This window comes from Colletes gigas, unplaced genomic scaffold (genome assembly GCF_013123115.1).
Source record: "Colletes gigas isolate AHSC1104 unplaced genomic scaffold, ASM1312311v1 Colletes_gigas_Sc00016, whole genome shotgun sequence".
NCBI classification, from domain to species: Eukaryota; Metazoa; Arthropoda; class Insecta; order Hymenoptera; family Colletidae; genus Colletes; species Colletes gigas.
Genome location: NW_025106645.1, coordinates 2,634,369 through 2,652,879, shown reverse-complemented (window position 1 = coordinate 2,652,879; position 18,511 = coordinate 2,634,369). Strand labels below are relative to the sequence as shown.

Below are 18,511 nucleotides of genomic sequence, written 5' to 3'. Positions count from 1 at the left end.
CTAAGCACGACAGCGTTAGTAGGTAAACATGGGTCTAGAACTCAACGGCTTGGAAGTTATAAGGCATGTTATTCGAAGGCAATTATCCGAAGTGTCCTCTTTGGTAACAAGTGTTATTCCCATCACGGTGTCGATTGATTAAGGTCTCGAGAGTTTGTCAGTTCTGTGCGCGCGTACAACGAGCAGACGCTTTCGCGGCACGGGGAATGATTTGTTTCCCCTTTTCTTGGCTTTCGACAAATTGTCCCAATTTCGGAATAAATTGTAGCGCAAATTGCGTGCATCGTCATCCTTCGTAATAATTCTCGAGATACCGACGCTAGACGAACGTTTCGGTATCGGTCGAAAGGTGAAACTTTGTGACCCGAATTCCGACGGTAAAGAAAGGTGAAACTTGTTTGGAGAATCACGCTACGATAATTTCGTTTGCTGGTATAACTTTTCTTATCTCTCGTCAGAGACCTCACGCGTTCGTCGAATTTATGTTGGTCGACGTTTCTTCCTCTCCCGCCATCGGTGTTGCGCGATTTGTATGCCGGGGACACGAACACCGTGAAAGCCAAACTTCGCAAACGAGCTGGTACTTGAAATTTAAATTTAATAAGTGCACGAGGTTGCCAGACTTTGACGGGAGACCGTAGCAACTTGGCCGGTTTACGTGGTTTATAGATATATGGTAAATTGAAGGAACGTTTGAAGCTTCTGTCGGTTTCGTTTGATCGTTCCTTTAGCCTTTCAGAGTTTGCCGAAGGGTTCGATGTATTCGCGAGGCAAATATCAGTTTCTCATCGATGAAAAAGTTTCAGCTTTCTTGGCTGTTTTTCTTTTGAACTGATTTCCCGATTCCATCAGGTTCGCGATGCATTAACAGTTCGAGAAAATCGAGTTTGAACGTTTCCAATAGAGAAATATTGCCTGGACATTAATATCGTCTCTATAAGAGCTCAACAGGTTTAAATGGAGTGATAATACAGTATGAAATTTATATTTTTATTTATTGACAAATAATACAGTATGAAATTTATATTTTTATTTATTGACAAAATCATTGTAAGGAATCCTTTGGTAGGTGTTCCAATGTTTTTACTACGGGAATCAGATTTTCGTCTGTAAATAAAAGATTTGCAGATGGACGAAACGTGTGAAAGGTAAAAGAGATTTATTATTTGCGAGGAAAAGGTCATTCGTTTTGGAAAAGAATAGGAATAGGGCAAAATTCTTAGCTAGATAGAATTTCAAGTGATAAGAAAATAAACTACATAAAATTTCTTTAAAAAAGAAAGGTATAAAATAGTAGTTGCCTCGTTATAACGTAATATGCTTTTACTTTTTATCGATCGACATTCACCGTCAAAGGGTTAATGAAATTCGGCAGAGATCTAGATCTACGATGATCGTAACCATAATTATACCCCGTAGATGATCGACCAATTTCGAGATAAGTATCTATAAAAGTTGAGGAAAACTGCGTAGTCAGACGTATTCGGGCAACTTTTCGTGAATAAAACGCACATGTATAAACGTGTATACTTAGTTTTATCTTGTCAAGAAACTGTCGTCGTAATAATTGACCAGCAATAAATATTGCATAAAATAGTTGTAACGCTCGACGCGTGATATTAAAAAAGAGGAATTCCCGTGGCGGAATTAAAATCCGGGACAAAAAGTTTATAGCCATATAGGTTAATTGCTACGCCACGAAGCATTCCATTGCACACATTTTCACGAACTTTTATCCACACTTTTTCTAAAAACTGGCTGGCCATCTGCGGCTATAATTATATTATACGATTGTTATTTGTAGAGGAGCAGGGGATCTAACAGACTGTAAACTAGGCTAGGGACTTTAGTTGAAAATTAAAATTGAAAATTAACATTTGTTAATTATTTTCGTTTGAAACTCCTTGATACGGATATTACAGAGGCGAGTTTACGCGATATAGGATACATCGATACACCATGTTATTACTTCTTTCGTAACCTCATCCGTGAAACATTGTCGAGAATCTAATTACTCGTTCGCAAAATTTTCGTTCTCGACGTTGCACAAAGCCAGAGGTGCCTCCGGTTACTTATTGTACATTTATGGTAATAATCTTTGCCTCCTGTAAAATAGATTCTCGAGGTTAACGCAAAGTGCCACCGAACATGAAAGTAAACTCTAAATATTATACTCTGATTAAAATAGTTCCCGGCGGAACAGCAAACCGCGTGGTCGATATTTAGCGACCATCTAATCCCAATATGATTTATTATAGTAAAACGATTAATGCGAAATAGAAAAATGGCGCGAGACCAGACGCGTCTGGACAACGGAAACTATTAAAAGCTATAGAATTTTCTATTAAGTCGTGGAACAAAACCAACGGCGCGACAGAGACCACGCATGAACAATCTTCCATCGTTATTGACACCGAAGTGGCTCGGCCAAACACGTCGATACGCTTTCATACGGAATCATCCGTTCGCGTTACTCTCGTCGATGAATCGGAAATCTGCATTCCTTGTCCAGAAATTCCATCGTCCGCGCGACACAAAATTCAAACCGCGTAAGCCACATCGAGCTGCCAATACGACTCGACAGGGATGTCGTGTCGTTGGTCCCCGTTATCGATAGAATCCCGCTGGACGCGTCCGTTGACGATGCTTCGGCAAGAAATGGTGCGCGATTCGTGGCAAGAAAGGGACGGATCGTAGCGCGAGAATCGTTTCGCCGATTCTGGTCGACAAAGGGCCGATTACACGGCCCGGGGTGGCGTACAATGAAGCCAGGGTAAACACGCGACGCGTAAACCACGCGGCACAAAAGGTTCGAGGATCGAGGATCGCCAGGCGTGTTCGCAACCAGTATTCGAGGACAGCTAGCAAATCGTTGCTCGTTGTCCCGTGAAACTGACTAGCAGTATCAGTTTCGACCGAAGCCAATTAGAAGAATCGAACGGCCGGTAAACCGTGAAAACGGCTATCGCGCGGAATCTGCCGGATCACGAATTCCGACGAAACAACCGAAATATTGTGCACGGTAAACTGCTGAGAGCGTTTTCAGGGAAAAGTTTTGATTGGGTAAACATAGCGTTGCAACGAGAGATGAAACGCAATCGGAGAATGTAACTTTCGTAACTCGCGTCGTTGCGTCTCCTTTTCGAGAGAAATGTTTGCGTAATCGAACGTTCGTTTCTCGTGGTAAAATATAGAACGTTGTAACGATCGCGGTACAACCCAAGAAATCGGGATTTCGAAGCCTCGCAGACTCGGCTTACAAATCTTATTAAGCGATTATCCGCGCGATTTCCAAGCGCCGCTGTAAAAACCGATCGTGTCAAATCGTTTCTCAATTTTTACGTAATTAAAACGAACGTGTAATCGCGTTAAAAGTTTGACGTTTGATCCTTTCTTTAACGAGGAACTTTCTTAATTTTTGTTCACAGAGCGGTCGCGATTCGAGTCAAACTTTGCAATTTTACAAACTTTCGGTATGAAATCCGAGCGAGATTAGCGCTATCAAAGGCACGCATAGTATACGAGAAATGTATGTGAAATTCAAAAATGTTACTTTCAATATCAGATAGTTTCTAGTTCGACTGAAGGATGAAAAATCTTGAAAACCCTTTGGTAGCGCTGATCGTAGCTACAAGCAAAATTCGATTTACAGTAACGATTCGTAAGTTGAACATTTCTATCTTGAAAAGTATGAAAGACGAATCATTTCTTGTCATTTTCCAAACTAGTTAAAAGAATTTGACGATAACGAAGGGACACCTGCAACGTTTTACTAGTTAAACGGACGATCGAATTAGGCGCGAATTAGGAAGCTACGCTCTAGGAGAGGCGTCGCGTTTCGCTCCAAACGCAACCCTGCAATATCCTGGCTAAATGTCCAGGTGAGAGTCTTCCACGAAGCAAGGACCAATGCTCTAGGCTCACGGAAAAGCGGTCGAGCGCCGCGGCCGCCTACGCTGCTCTCCAGGGCAGCGAAGACGAGCTCGTCGCCGAGCACTGCCTCGAGTCGGAGGACACGGCCCTGAAGACGCCAGGCAGCGAGACAGAGGACACGGAGGACAACGGCGCCCAAATGGAGGAGCCTCCGTCCCCTAGTCGTCGTTTCACCTTTCTCAGGCGGTTTCGTTCGCCGCGGTTCGGCGAGGCGCACCACAAAAGGGTGCCCACACCGATGAAGAGGAAGTATCGCCGGAAGAAGAGCAAGGACGACATCATCGACAGCGACATAAACGCCGCGGAAGTAGAGCCCGCTAGCCTGAACCAAGCTGGCGTACCCGATCCCTATTACCCGATCTACCTACCCATCGACCAGGCCTTCAAAGCTAAGTACGTGTTCCATCATAAAAAGGGGAAGACGTTTCAGGAGAGGTTGTACGTGTTCCTCGAACATCCCGGCGGCTGGATCTGCTTCGTCTATCATTTCACTGTGTGAGTATCAACCCGGAAGTTTTTCTATAGAACCCGAGAACTTCGCCTCGTGCCAAGTGAAATATCGTTTCAGTCGTTTTTGCGACCGTAGATCATCGAGCGTTGCTAAGACGCGTCACCGGGGGGGATCAGACGCGATCGAGATACGCTCGATCAACTACGAGATTCTGCGCGAAAGCACGTCTGTGGGTTTTTATTGCCGGGGGAGCTCAGAATATGGACAGTTGATTTTTAAAAGACATGGGATAATCACTAGTTTTCATGGTGATTGTAATTTGATGTAGAGTGAAACTGAAAAGGACGTTTTTCCATGTGTAAACGTAAGTCGAAGGTATAGAATGCTATTTTTTAATAATCATTCTCGTATTGAGTTATCGAGATAGTAAGATGGTGTGGTTCAAACGATACTACACAGTTTTTAAAAATTATTTGTCCTTTATTATGAACAGCATATTACAACAACATACTAGTATATTTTGAATATTTAAAAATACATCACTCTTACTAATATTTAAACACTATAATGGTGATTCGTTGTAACGATAAAAATAAATTTTTTTTCCCATTTATAGCGAATCATTATTATAGCATACGCATACAAGTGGGAGTAATTGTATATATTTAGTTGGAAGGATTTTCAGCTTCTGTTTTACGTATGTTGTTTTTGATATCGTAAATAGGATTTTGGAGGCCAAGATAACCGTGTTGTCACGATCGATCCCAACACGAATTCTGGTCATTTTATCCGTCATATTATTTCGCATTATGTAGCTTTCAAAATTGACGTTTAGTCTGATGCACAGTTTGTGAAATTGATTCCTTTCGTACCAATACGAGGACTCTCGGTGCACGAGGAGCGCCAGAGAGAAGGTTCTCTTCCTGGACACGCTCCAACGTTCAAGCGATTGGTGACGTATTGACAGGTTCGTTACTGTGTCGGTCACCGATGTCCGACGCCGAGCTTTCCGTGCGGAGCCCATCCTCAACGGCCCCAGCATTATTTCCTTAATTATACGTATTTTATTTTATCAGAAAATAATTACGTCGTTTCTTTTACCATCCATGTATTCGATGAAAATTTAATGAGCAAAATGACATGCAGATTATTGGGTTATCGGAGAGATTCCTGGATATATTTAATACAAAATTGCCAACTTACACGAAACAATGCTTGCAGCTATTCTTATTCTTTTTTTCAAACTCGTAATCGTCATTCGATAAGGGATTTGAGAGAGATTCAAGGAATTGTTATAGGTATATTGTAGCTTTATTTGTTGGTGTTTTCTTTCATTTTGCCTCTGTATTTTAAGAATTGCTTGAACGAGATTCATAAAACTGTAATCGTTTTAATCAAATTAGATAGGAATATTATGATTATATTTGAGCAAGTTACTTCTACGTAAGCCAAAAGTTTTAAAAAACTGTTTTAGAGAGAATCTCGTTTTATCGGTTACCTACTAATAAGGCAAGTTCGTAATCAGCTATCTATAACGATTCTGTTAATTTATCGTTAATCGATGAAATATTTTACGGAGTTTGGAAAGTACGTTGTAATCAGATACACTATAAAATTCTACCACTTTCCACAAACTTCTGTCGACGCTAAGAGAATCAATTTCTAAAATTTACGATCGGAAATACGTCCTAAAGTAGATTCAATGATTCTCGAAATTATCACATCGATGCGTTCAAAATTGTTTAAATCACAGTTGCATCTATTGTAAAAATATTGAAGAAAAGAAGCAGAGAATGTATTTGGGAGAGCATAAGCACAGACGTGGTATACACTTTATGGATTTTCGTGGCCCAATCTGACTGCCATACCGACCTGAAAATTCGGAGATGATTTTAACGCCCTCGGTCAGTTGTCAAACTATTCACTAAATTAGTATTGATGGGTAGACAGCTGTAGTGTGTGTGTAAATACATGTGAGTTTACTATGGGAGGGATTGAAGAAGGCAATTCTGTATTATCAGACGGCGAACCGGTATTCGAAGGAAACTGCGCCCCCTCCCCCCTCAAATCGTTCTAGAAAAATTATTTTCAGTTGAAAGGGTCAATTATAATCATTTTTGGTGAATAGACATACCCTCGAAATCCTACACACTTTCGGGGAAAAAATTCGTAAGTGTCTCAATTTTTCAGGGGAAAAAAAATTTAAAATTGTTCTGAAAAAATTATTTTCAGTTGCGGGGGTTGATTACAATCATTTTCGGTCAGTAGACATACCCTCGAAATCCTACGCATTTTCGAGAAAAAAATTCCTTGCCGAAAATATAATTTCAGGCAGAAATGTTTCCTCGAAATGGCATGCATATCTTTAAAACGTCATAACTTCTGAACGGATTGGGCAATTCTAAAGTTTCAAAATGCATACAACGCGTATTTAAGTGAAGAATATACGGAAATCGCCAAAATATTCGAAAAGTTGTTCCTTGACCCCGCAAAATGAGAAAAACCCCATAAAAATGGTGCAATTTTCAAACAGCCATAACTCCTACAATGGTGAATATATTTCATTGAAACTTTTTTCCGAAATAGAGCTCATGGGCACCTACGAAAAAGTATTAGACAACTTTTCTGTAGAGTGTGAAACAAATTTATTAAAAATTAAAAACGGATTTTGAAGAAAAACCGACGGGGGTAGTACCTAAATTTTTCGACGAAAAAAAAAATTTCAAATCGTTTTGAAAAAATTATTTTTGGTTCAGCGGTCAATTACAATCATTTTTGGTCAATAGACATACCTTCGAAATCCTACGTACTTTCGAGAAAAAAATTCGTAAGTGCTGAAATTTTTCGACGAAACTAAAAAATTTCAAATTATTTTAAAAAAATTATTTTTCGTTGCGGGGGTTAATTAGAATAATTTTTGGTGAACAGACATACCCCCAAATTCCTACGCACTTTCGAGAAACAAAATTCCTTACCGAATATGTAATGTCTGACCATCGTTGACATGTTTCACTGAAATTTCATGCGTATGTTTAAAAAATCATAATTCGTGAACAGATTGGAAGATTTTAATATTTCGAAATGCGAATAACGGGTATTTTGGCGAGGAATATGTAGAAATTTTAAGAATGTTGGAAAAATTGTTCTTTAAACTCGAAAAGTGAGGAATACCTCATAAAATTCCAATTTTCAACCGACTACAACTTCTTCCTTTTTTAAATGTATTTCATTTGTCCTACCTCTTGGCATTTCCTTGGTCTTCATTGGATGACCTTGATGTCAACCTCATTGTTGACCATCTATGACCATAATCCAACCATTGTTGATCGCCAAATAACCAATGACCAAACCATTACGAAGTCGAACATTAAAGTCTTATACAAATCCCTTAACAATTTGATGATCTTCTTAACATTTTGTCCCACTTCGAAGGAGTGTATCTCATCCCGAAAATTATTTCGAATAAAATTGTACGTCAAGGGTTTAAATATCCCAGTATATGACAAAATGGACTTACATCAGTTTCAAAAATAATTCGTAAGAAACAAGTTCTTTCATCGTTTATAAGGAATCACCATTATATCGTACGAATACAAGTAACTGTATATTGTTTTGCCCGGGTGCTTTGCACGCGATATTGGGGAATCATCCAGCCAAAGCCAGATTTAGACGGCGCCCGCGATATGTTTGATCCAGTCCCCGAAGACAAATATTTCGATGACAAGACAGAAAGGTTCTCTCTGCCCCGAGAATAGAACTCGTGCAGCAGTTCGCCGTCGCGACAGGTGAATCGAAATTCTTTGTACCGTATGAATGAACGCGTTCGGGGTCTCTGGCGGCAATCTTTCGACCGGGAAGCAAATATCTCGCGTGTCTCATTGTTCGTCGATTCTACCGGTTCGTGTGCGCGACAAAGCGTGCCGAAGGTGTTGCTCGGATACCTCTGGGAATCTCGATAGAAAAGCCTCCCGGTCGTCTCGTGACAGCCAACCACTGTTGCCTCTATTTTTACACCCTTTTCTCACGCCTGGATTTTCACTCTATCGCGTTTAGCGTTACGAGCCGTGTAGAGCTTTTGTTGCGACGCGAGTGCGTCGCTCACCGCTGAATACTTTATCGTCCGCGCTGAAAGCCGCCGCGATGGTATGCTAATACCGTCGATGCACGGCTGCCATTGTATGCGATCCGTCGAACGGGCACGTCGGTGTTCCGAAAGCGTTTCTTTCTTGTTTCGTGTTTGGTTTAGCAAAATGGAGAACGTCGTTACGATTCGTCGAACGAACATTCTTTAAATTGATATAAAAAATTAGATAAAAGATAGATTTAAACTATAATTGTCAGGGGAAGGTTTGTCTTGGATTAATCGGGTTTTAGAGCTTCTATAATAAAAAAAAAAATGGTTGCACGTTTCCTTTCCGCGTGGCACTTGGACACATTTTATTTTGTATCAGAATTATGGATAAAATAACTTTAATATTATTTTCTGTTCAGTTCTTTTACTTTACAAAGAAAGACACATAAACTATTCCCTCGTGCACACATGCCTCGTAGATCAAATCAATTTTTTGTTTCAATCTAAACTTTCTTTTCAATTTATTTCCGTTCCATATCGCGAAATCGCAATTTTTGACGGGTCTATGTTCACCATCTGCGTAGGTATCAAAATACTCTGGTGGCATTGCTTATTCAATGCGGCTGTTTTTCATTCCTCCAAAGTCGCCGCGAAGTACCGCAACCCTTTAAATAATTCATTATAAAAACAAAGTGGTAGTCGAACGGCTCCGAAGTCGATCGATCGCACGAACGTGGACATGCTTCTCTTTCTTTAGAACCTTCCTCTATGAAATCGTCGTTGAGGTAATTTTTCAACCGTGGTGATCAAAATTTATAAATCAGACGATTCGCCATATTTTCATGCATGCATATGCTTTTCAACCCTTTCAATGCTATGTTCGCATATATGGGTTTTTCAATTTTTTCGATCTCTTGCTTGCTGCAATTATCAGTATTTAAAAAATCAATTTTATTATTTAATGTATGTTTGACGTACCCTATAAAATAGTTCACTACGAGAATTACGTTTATAACTTGCAACGAGCACTTTGGCCAGGAGCATTCAGCACTCACAGGATTAAAATGGAACGTGTTCGACCAAATTTGAAAAAAACAAACTGGTAAAAAATATTTCGCGCCGATCCAAGTTGATAATTTCTATATTCGCCTTCCAACCTCGTCGAACTTCTCTCCAAAGAACGAGACCTATCGTTTCCAGTTCGTTTCCCGATGGCGCAGAGATTCTTCTCCGCGTTTTTTGATAAGCTCGACGTTACTTTTCTCCTGTTCCTATGTGTAATCCCCCGCGACTATCCAGCATCGACCAGCCTCTTTCTAATAATAAACTACGCTATCGAAGTTTTGGTGACGTGGAACGTCACGGTCGGAAATTGCCACGGAAATGTCTTTCATTTTCTGCTGGATGCTACCGTTGCTGTGTCGAACGCGCCATTCATTTCCGGATACGTGTATCTATTTTTCACTCGCGGCGAAAGTAACCCAGACCGCATAATTTGACTTCGTCGTTTGTTCGCGTCTGCTGGCTTCTTCGGAATATTTTTTTCAACCCTGGAAAGGGGGGTTGGAAACGAGAAGATTTTAATTAACGATTCGAGCAATTTTGGTATTGTATACGGAAAGTAAACTGAATTTAATTAGTAAAGGGGAATGCTAGAAATGAACATTTAAAGATACCGATGAGACAAGTAAAGATACACGACCATTGGTTGTACACAATCTCTGAAACTTCCATATTTTAATTGGTTGATAGACTTTCTGGGCGCAACGTTGTTTTACCAAATAGGAACATATTCGATGGAATGCTAGACCGCCTGTAGCATGCTCGTTCATTTCGAAAACATTCTATCGGTGGCAGAGTTGAAACCACCAGGTCTGTAGATTTGAGATGATAGGGATTGCACTCGAAAGATTGCAAGAATGGAGAACGTGGAACACGCGATTGTTTGTGGAATACTGCACGATTGCTATATCCATACTATATTCAAAGAGTGCAAGGACTTAGTCATAGTCACGTTCCTCCACGATCGACCTTCTGCGGATGGTTATTGCGATTTTATTTTCATATTCGATATTATTTACCGACGATGTTTTATCAAAGACGTTATATTGAATTTCCACACTATAGGACTTTGAATCCAATCGATTTTGGGGTCGTTTAACGTCGAAGTTTGTAAAAATATTAAACAAGATCGTTGACTCGAAGTGTGTATTCTCTTGGTCTACAAATGTTATAAGTTCGCTTAGAAATAAATAGTGATTCAGAGCTGAAATAAAGTAAACCCTTCTGACTGATCTGTGCCGACCAGTATAATTTGCCTCGTTTCTCCGTGGACTTCCGTGCTTTCTGGCTCTTAAGAGTCGAGGGTCGCCTTAAAAATTAACGGTAGATTAGAGCAGTCTCGGTTCATCTGGTTGAATAGTACCTGATCACACGGTACGACTAACTTCTCAGTGAATTCGCTTCGTATCTGACTTGTACGTCGCCTTAAATATTAACGGTCGAGTCTTAGACCGTATCGTTTCATCTCACCGAATTGTACAGCTAAAGGCTACAGAGCCAGGAAAATAGGTATTCGATCCACTGCCAAATCAAGTGTATTAGCTGCGAATTGAACAAGTTGAACCGTTCTTAATCGTATATTTGGAAATCGGAAAATAGGTGAGTTCATCGTACAGAGTAAAATTTTGTTAATTCGCATTGATTTAAATGGGTCGAATAAACAAAGTATAATATTAAGTTTTAAAAATCCATTTAATTGTCTTCCGTTAGAACATATTAATTTTAATCTTATCCCGATCCAATCTCAAATAAAATGATTGGTTTTAATTGACAAGTTTGAGTATTGCCATTCAAATCATTTAAACGCATCAATAGAGTATTCTTATAGGATATTTCTAGTAAATCTGGCAATATAATATATCTAATTCTGTTATATACACGTACGGTTGATGCATTCGTTTTATCACAACTTGAGTTATTTGTCGGTGAAGCAGTTCACGCGCCTCTACGATTGGCAATCAAGCTCAAGTGGTTTTTCCTCCTATTACGACCTTGAATCAATCAAGCTAATGGTCGTGGTAGGTCGTAGTTGTTACTTTGAAACACCCAGTCTTCCGATTTTCATCTCAATAAAATCACGGTCGATGCATTATGAAGCACATTAAACAAAGTCTGTTGCAACTTTTGAAAATACGAGTTTCCAAACACTTCTGTGTTTCATCTTGAAACTGGTGTTATTAGTAAACCGTACTTCAACGATTCTCCATGTTTATACATCGTAAAACGCACCGGTAACAAGATTGGTTGAATAATTAGTAACAGTTTTGAAGCAGTTACTCTAGGCGAGTCGCAACAGAATTTGCACACGTATTTTACAGCTGAAAAACTAACGAAAAAGGTTTAATAAACATGGGTTCGGTACTGAGGTACAGCCACTTACAGTTGAAGCATTACTTCACAGCAAGTGTTCGAAGTGGTCTCTACTAGCAGCGACAAACGCGTCGATATTATACAGGACGTTCCTAAAACGAGGAGTAAAACGTTGGAAACGTATTCTCAAAGAAGATAATATAATGCTAAGGATTATAGTATAATCTCTGAGCGATGGCTCAATCAGCTATTCAATGTTTCGAAGAACTGTTGTTATTACTTTTGATAGAATGGAAAGTGACGAATAATAAATACAAAACAGGGTCGTTTCAAACTTTTAACTCTTTTAGTTTTCTAGTTTCCTTTGCTACTGTTCCGTGGTGCTACTGCTGGTATCCCAAAACTTTTTGAGTGTATTCAATAAGAATAATTCGTATATAATATGCTTCATTTTTTTTCTGAGGGAACAAAATTTACTCATCTTTAACTTTAAGCAAAGTACTCGTTTATCGCGTTCAGATCGCAAAGAGCGTTTAATAAACTAAAAATTGCCCACGTAGGAAAACGTTCCAGGTTCGATGTATCAAGATAGACGCGATTATTGCCAAATAATTACGTCTAGGGATGAGTCAAGTCCGTTGGACGCAGAGAGGCTCGACAGTAAAGTTTCCATTTGTCTTATCCAATGATTGCAACACTGTTACATCCGGGTTTCGCTTCGTACATTTTGTTACAATTGTCACGAAATTGGAGGCGAGTATGCATTGTTTGTTCCGGGGGAACAAAGAGGAATCGAGTGGCATTGTTCGCCCGGCTATAATCGACTGTCTTTCGGTTGAAATGCAACTGCGACGTCACGAGAGCTTTCGCTGATGTCGCGGCGCCGTCGTCGTCGGGTTTTTTTTCCAGCAAATTATGGCACGTCGTACGCAATTTCTCGCGGATAAAAGAAAACTGAGCTAATAGGAGTAACTCCTAATGCCACGGCCTACTTTGCCCGGCGCATAAATAGCAACGCGTTATTAGGCGCAATTCATGTACCGGCTATTTGCGTGTCGCTCGTTATTTTTAGATGAAATATCGTGCTGGCCCGATACTCGTGCAATTTACATGCGAGCGTGTGCGTGGCGGCGCGTGCAACAAATTTTTTCGCGTTCCGATCCCTTCGTCGAGATCGTTAAATATTTTAACAGTCATCGAACGGAAAAATCCCGCCCGGTATAATATGGACGTAATTAACTTTTATTTTCCGAGAATAAACTGCGCCCTCGTGCTACAAATATTTATTTTTTAACTGTTACAATCGTTAAAGCAGAGTTCTAAATTAGTTTAATTACACGAGAAATCTAAGAGTGTCCTAGTTTTCGAATATTTTTGTTGTTCGAAAAATATATTTTCTACGTTTCGTTTGCAACGTTGATATTATATTCTCTAATAATGTTTCGACTTCAGTTTTCAAGCGTACCATTGATCAAGATAATAATTTCCATCTTCTTCGTTACCAGGTTTTTCGGTTCGGTCTCGCCTCGGTAACTAATCTTCGTTAATTCCGAGACGCAATAATTGGGTCGTTACTAACGACACGTTGAGAACACTCTCGAGCACCGGGGATAGATCAATGGAACCGTCGATCCTAGAAGCGAGTCTACTTTCCGAGTTGCCAAACTTGTTTCTTCGAAATCAATAACGTCCGAGGAGCGGGTGATAAATGTTTCGAGGTCTAAGAAAGGCTCTAGGGATTGTCCTTAAACCATCGAGCGAGGGCAGGATCGTTTCAGATTTACTGACAATGCGTTTGAAATATTAGATGAGCAGACGTTCTATCATCGTTAGTCGGATTATTCCGCTCGAGTCGTCCAAGGAACCATACGTCAAACAATCGTAATCGTAACAACATATTGGCGCTTTTCAATTCAAACACCCCCGCAGAATCCAACTTCCGTTCTGTCTATCGAAGGGTGAAATGACCTACCCAAGGGATAGGATCATCATCTTTCCAATAAACGCTTTAACGCAGTGTTTCTCAAATTGTGGTTCTCGAAGAAGTATTCCTAGAATAAATAAGCACTTTGGTTTTGGATGTAGACTAATCTATCAACGTAGATATACTATTCGTAATATTATATATGTATTTCCTTTTGTGTTATCCTCTTCTCTTATGTTATAACAAGAACTGTCCGATTTTATATCATATAATTTTTGCTCACATGTTTACTTATATTAATATTCAGATAAAGTGTATTATTAGTGTGGTTTTGTATTCTTACTCGGTCTAATTTAAATTAAACACACTTCTGCCTAACGTGAACTAGTCCAAGTCGAAATCTCTTAAAATTTTAATGAAGTTACAGTTTTATATAGATACCAAGCTACTGAGAGTAGAGAGTCTATTAATCATTCGTTGTAATTTTTCAATGGAATCGTTCTAATATTGCACCGTGGTGCAACTTGAGAAGAGCTATATTAGAATAGAAAACTTGAAAATAATATGGGCGGTAGAAGTAGATAAGAACGGGGGAAAGAACCAAGACTGTTTGATATCCTGCCATTTGGTAATCCATCTTCTACACAGGCGAAGTCGAGTAACATAGTAATGGTATTAATCTCAACCGTTACTGAACGCGTTAGAGAGATGAATCGGTGGGTATAAATTTTGATGATGTAAAATATCGCCAGTGGAAACATTTCGTATACATTAAACCTGTCACATTCTTTCTTTCGATCTCGTTCTTTGTACCCGTAATGTAACAGATTCGTAGGAAAGCAATTAACTGCGTCAGTCTGGTCTAAATGTAATCGAACGGGTTATTCTTAAGCTCGATATTCCCGTGTCCATCAATCAATCTGCGAATACAGACTCCCACGATTCTTAAGTGACTTGTCATCTATTTTTAGCGTTTCATTAGGACGTTGACAGGCGTCCAATATCTTGCGCGTCGAGTTGTCAGCAGCGGGGTAAATCTCTCCCAATACGTACGTTCAGATTTTAATACGTTCGATACCACGAATGATCGATACTTTGGACTTGCAAGTACAAAAGAATACGTATACAAGTGTCGTGCAATAAAGGGTGAAATGAATAATAACTTTATGCAAATTCATATTTTTATTGATAGAATTAATGAAACGGGAGCTTTGTAGAGGATTGTCTCGATCCCTAAATATAATAATTCGTATCTCACGTATTTCTTATATTTTTGTTTCAAATTTCAATAACTGAAAATATTCTCAACTCATTGTAACAAAATACGCAACACAAATGATATTTTCACGGAATAAAGAAAGAAATGAGGAGCATTTGCAATATGTAAAAACGTAAATTTAACGAGTGGAAATACAATTTGTGAGCCATCGATTATTGGAAAATCCTGTGGAAGGAATCGATCGCCCCGAATCAATTGAGACGCGAAGACGCGTCGGGGAACGATGATAAAAAGAAGAAAGGAGAGCCGAATGTGGACAATTATCATAGTAGGTCGATGAAGGTGACCCGCAAAGCCTCGTTGGTCCGGGGTGGGGTCGTTGGGGGGAGGGGGTTGTACGTCGGAATTATAGTCCCCCGACACGCCATCTTAAAGCGTATTCCACGGTGAACCGACTTCGTTAACGCCGCGCTCGTCGTTATTTAACGACGTATCGCTCGCTAATAAATTACTTATACAAGCGGGCGAATCCGCCGCGGCAATTACCGGGTCTTTGGATTTCCGCCAGCGATTCCCCCGTGCTCGCGCTACGAAATCAACCGATGCTCGTTCGAACGTTAACACCGCGTCTTATCCGAGCGAAATGGAAACGCCGTTCGCATTCTAAATCCTTCTTATCGAATCTATTAATTCCGGATTGGTACCATTACCCTTACAGTTTAAACGATTCCATACGCTCTATCACCTATGCACGCGAACCATAAGAGATTGGCCTGCTACAAATTGACCAATCACAAGGATCTCTCGTACCTAACATAACCCCACTTATAATTGGAGACTCGAACATTAGAAAGCTGGCATTATCTTTTAATTTGTACACATTGAAATTTTTTCTTGTTATTGTATCATTAATTGGGCGGTAAGACATTTCACTTTGTAACTGAAATAGTTCATTCTCAAGCTGAAATGTTGAATAAATTTGAAAATGACTCGTGAATTTTAGGTTACGAAAATAGGTCTTGAGAGAAATTTTAATGTATGTAATTTACAATCGTCTAAAATCAAAGTTTTGCTCTAGTAAAAAGTTTTACAGTCTCTCAAATGGTACTATACCTATTGTGCGTCCGCGAGAAGTTGGCGAGTGAAAGGAATGCGAGTGTGATTGGTACCCATATCCCGACTCCAACGTCGCCATTTGCCGAAACAACGACCGGAGTGGGGATGGGTGGAGCAAACGACGTACTCCCCTGCCCCCTCAGTCGTCCCACTAGCCAACTTCTCGCAATAACACTAGTAGTTGCAGCGATTTAATTCCGTTTAGAGCTATTTGAATATTGGACTCGTTTTAATTTTGATTCAGCAAACCGTGGAAGCTTTCCTTTTCAGAATTTGTTTCGCGGTGTCGCGTAAAATTGAAACTATTTCCGTTTTAATGAAATTGGTCGTCGCAGTCTGACGGAACCGCGGCGCTAACTTTTAATTCTGTCAAGGGCACCGGCGTTGCAATTGTCGTTGCCGTTAACTTTGATCCACGTTTAGCCGCCACGTCAAGTTTCCGTTGCACGAGAGATTAACCCTAAATCGAATTAAAGTATTCCGCTCGAGCCAAAGGGAGTTCCCGCGAGCGAATCACGACCGTGGCTTCGACTCATAAATTTTGCCCTACATACTCGGCAGGGTTGTTCTACCTCGCTGGTTTTCTTTATTACTTTGCTCGATTTTCATACGTCTTCGCGTGACGACGCGAAACCGCGAGCATAAATTAAATTCGTCGGAAATCGAGTCCGAACCGCGTATAATCACGGGAAATTTCGTCGGGGCGGTTTAGACGTTTTCATGGATCGCGTGACGAGCGAGATTACCCGTAAATTCCAGGCGAATCAAAGGCTATCGATTCGTTTCGTTAAACTTTTCTCGCGGCAGATCGTTCCATAACGACCGGTCGCTTTGCCTCTGCATCTTTTTATTTACTAGCTGAACTATTCGACGAATGATTCTAGATAATTGATAGATACAAATCGAGGAAGATAAAAAATATGAACGCGTAGGATTTATTGCAAACTCGAACCATCAAATCATCCAACTTTCGAACTTGCAGTCTCGCGGGGCTCGAACGTATCCTGGATTCTGCAGGTGATCGTAAAAGTTCTGCGATATCATATTTTAGAGACAAAGATGGTTGATGTCAATATGCCATAAGTTGCGAGTTTTTTACATCGAGTCGTTTCGATGGAGACTTATTCGAATTAGGAATTCTCGAGTGTCGTTAATGGTTCTGTCGAATCGCGATGAGTCTTAAGTTTGATCAGGCGTAATATCGCGAACGTCTGACTCGTATGCGACATTATTCATCATTCCGTCCGAACGACTGCTCAATAGTGACGCGATACGTGTAACCTTCGTCGTTGAGCAGCACATATTGCTATATTTAACTGGCACCAGCGTTACGAGTTGCAGTAAAAGTTGTGCACTGCAACTCGTCGGGGCGGTCGATAACATAAGCAGCCAGATGTCACGTTTCTCCGTTCTTGAACAACTTTTGAGATCAATGAGTCCGAACCTGACCAAAGTCGTCTCGTCCAGACGGGTCAAACTGGCTCGAAACAATTTTCCGATGGAGACGAATATCACGCGCGGCGATAGAAACTTTTGCGAAGCGATATATATCGCTCGCCGTTGCTTCGATGATTGTGGTGCGCGTCAAACTTCCGTGACGCGATATACATATTAGAGGCTGCGATTGCTATGACGTATAGAGCACTGCGCGAAACAAACGTCGAAACACTCATAGAGAAACTATGTTCCTAGAGGAAATACTGAATCAACGAAATTTTTCGCCTTGAATTTTTGCAGAGAAGAATCGAAGCAATAGTAACTCAGAAACGAAAGAACAGGATAATTGTAGGGCTTGAAAAAATGTACACAACGTTAAAACACTCGAAGATGGAGAAACTATTTTCGTAGGGAGAGGGAATTGAATCAACTTGAATTTATTGCGTTGAATTTTTGCAGAAAAAAATAACTCGCGAACGGAAGGGTAATTATAGAGCTTGAAAAAAGTTTCGAAAAAGTAGCATGTAAATATTTAATTGGCAGGTTGTTATTTAATTCGACCGCGACTCGGAATATTCGCAGCGAAAATCTCGAGACACGCGAAACAGCAGTTTTAGTCGTAGTGGATCGATCCAACGATGCATTCGTGTCTTAAATGCATCGTAATTTAGCGAATAATTGATCAGCACATTGTAATTACGTTCTTCATTGTTCACTTGAAATCTGTGTAAATTCGTCTATTCGTATGCGCAATCTGCATTGCAACGATACATACGGGTACAGGTTTATCTGATAAATTACGTCCCAAATGCGATGATAATTATATTGAAGATTATTCGTGGGTTGATAGGTTAATCGGTGCTCGAAATGTTATTTTTAGTGTCTCCCTATCGAGAATTTGCATAGAACAAATAGAAAGAATTTTAAATTTGATGAAATTGACATTTCTATTACATCGAAATATTAATATTGTAATAATACCATCAA

General features: G+C 40.0%; 1 protein-coding gene across 1 annotated transcript in view; it reads left to right on the top strand.

Annotated features, from left to right (window-relative positions):
- The window catches only part of LOC122400190 (potassium voltage-gated channel subfamily KQT member 1), a 91,780-nt gene that overhangs the window by 10,545 nt on the left and 62,724 nt on the right, over positions 1–18,511 (top strand). The window contains exon 3 of the mRNA XM_043401518.1: positions 3,882–4,428. Within this exon, the coding sequence (XP_043257453.1) occupies positions 3,882–4,428 (547 nt within the window). The remainder of the gene's footprint in view (positions 1–3,881; positions 4,429–18,511) is intronic.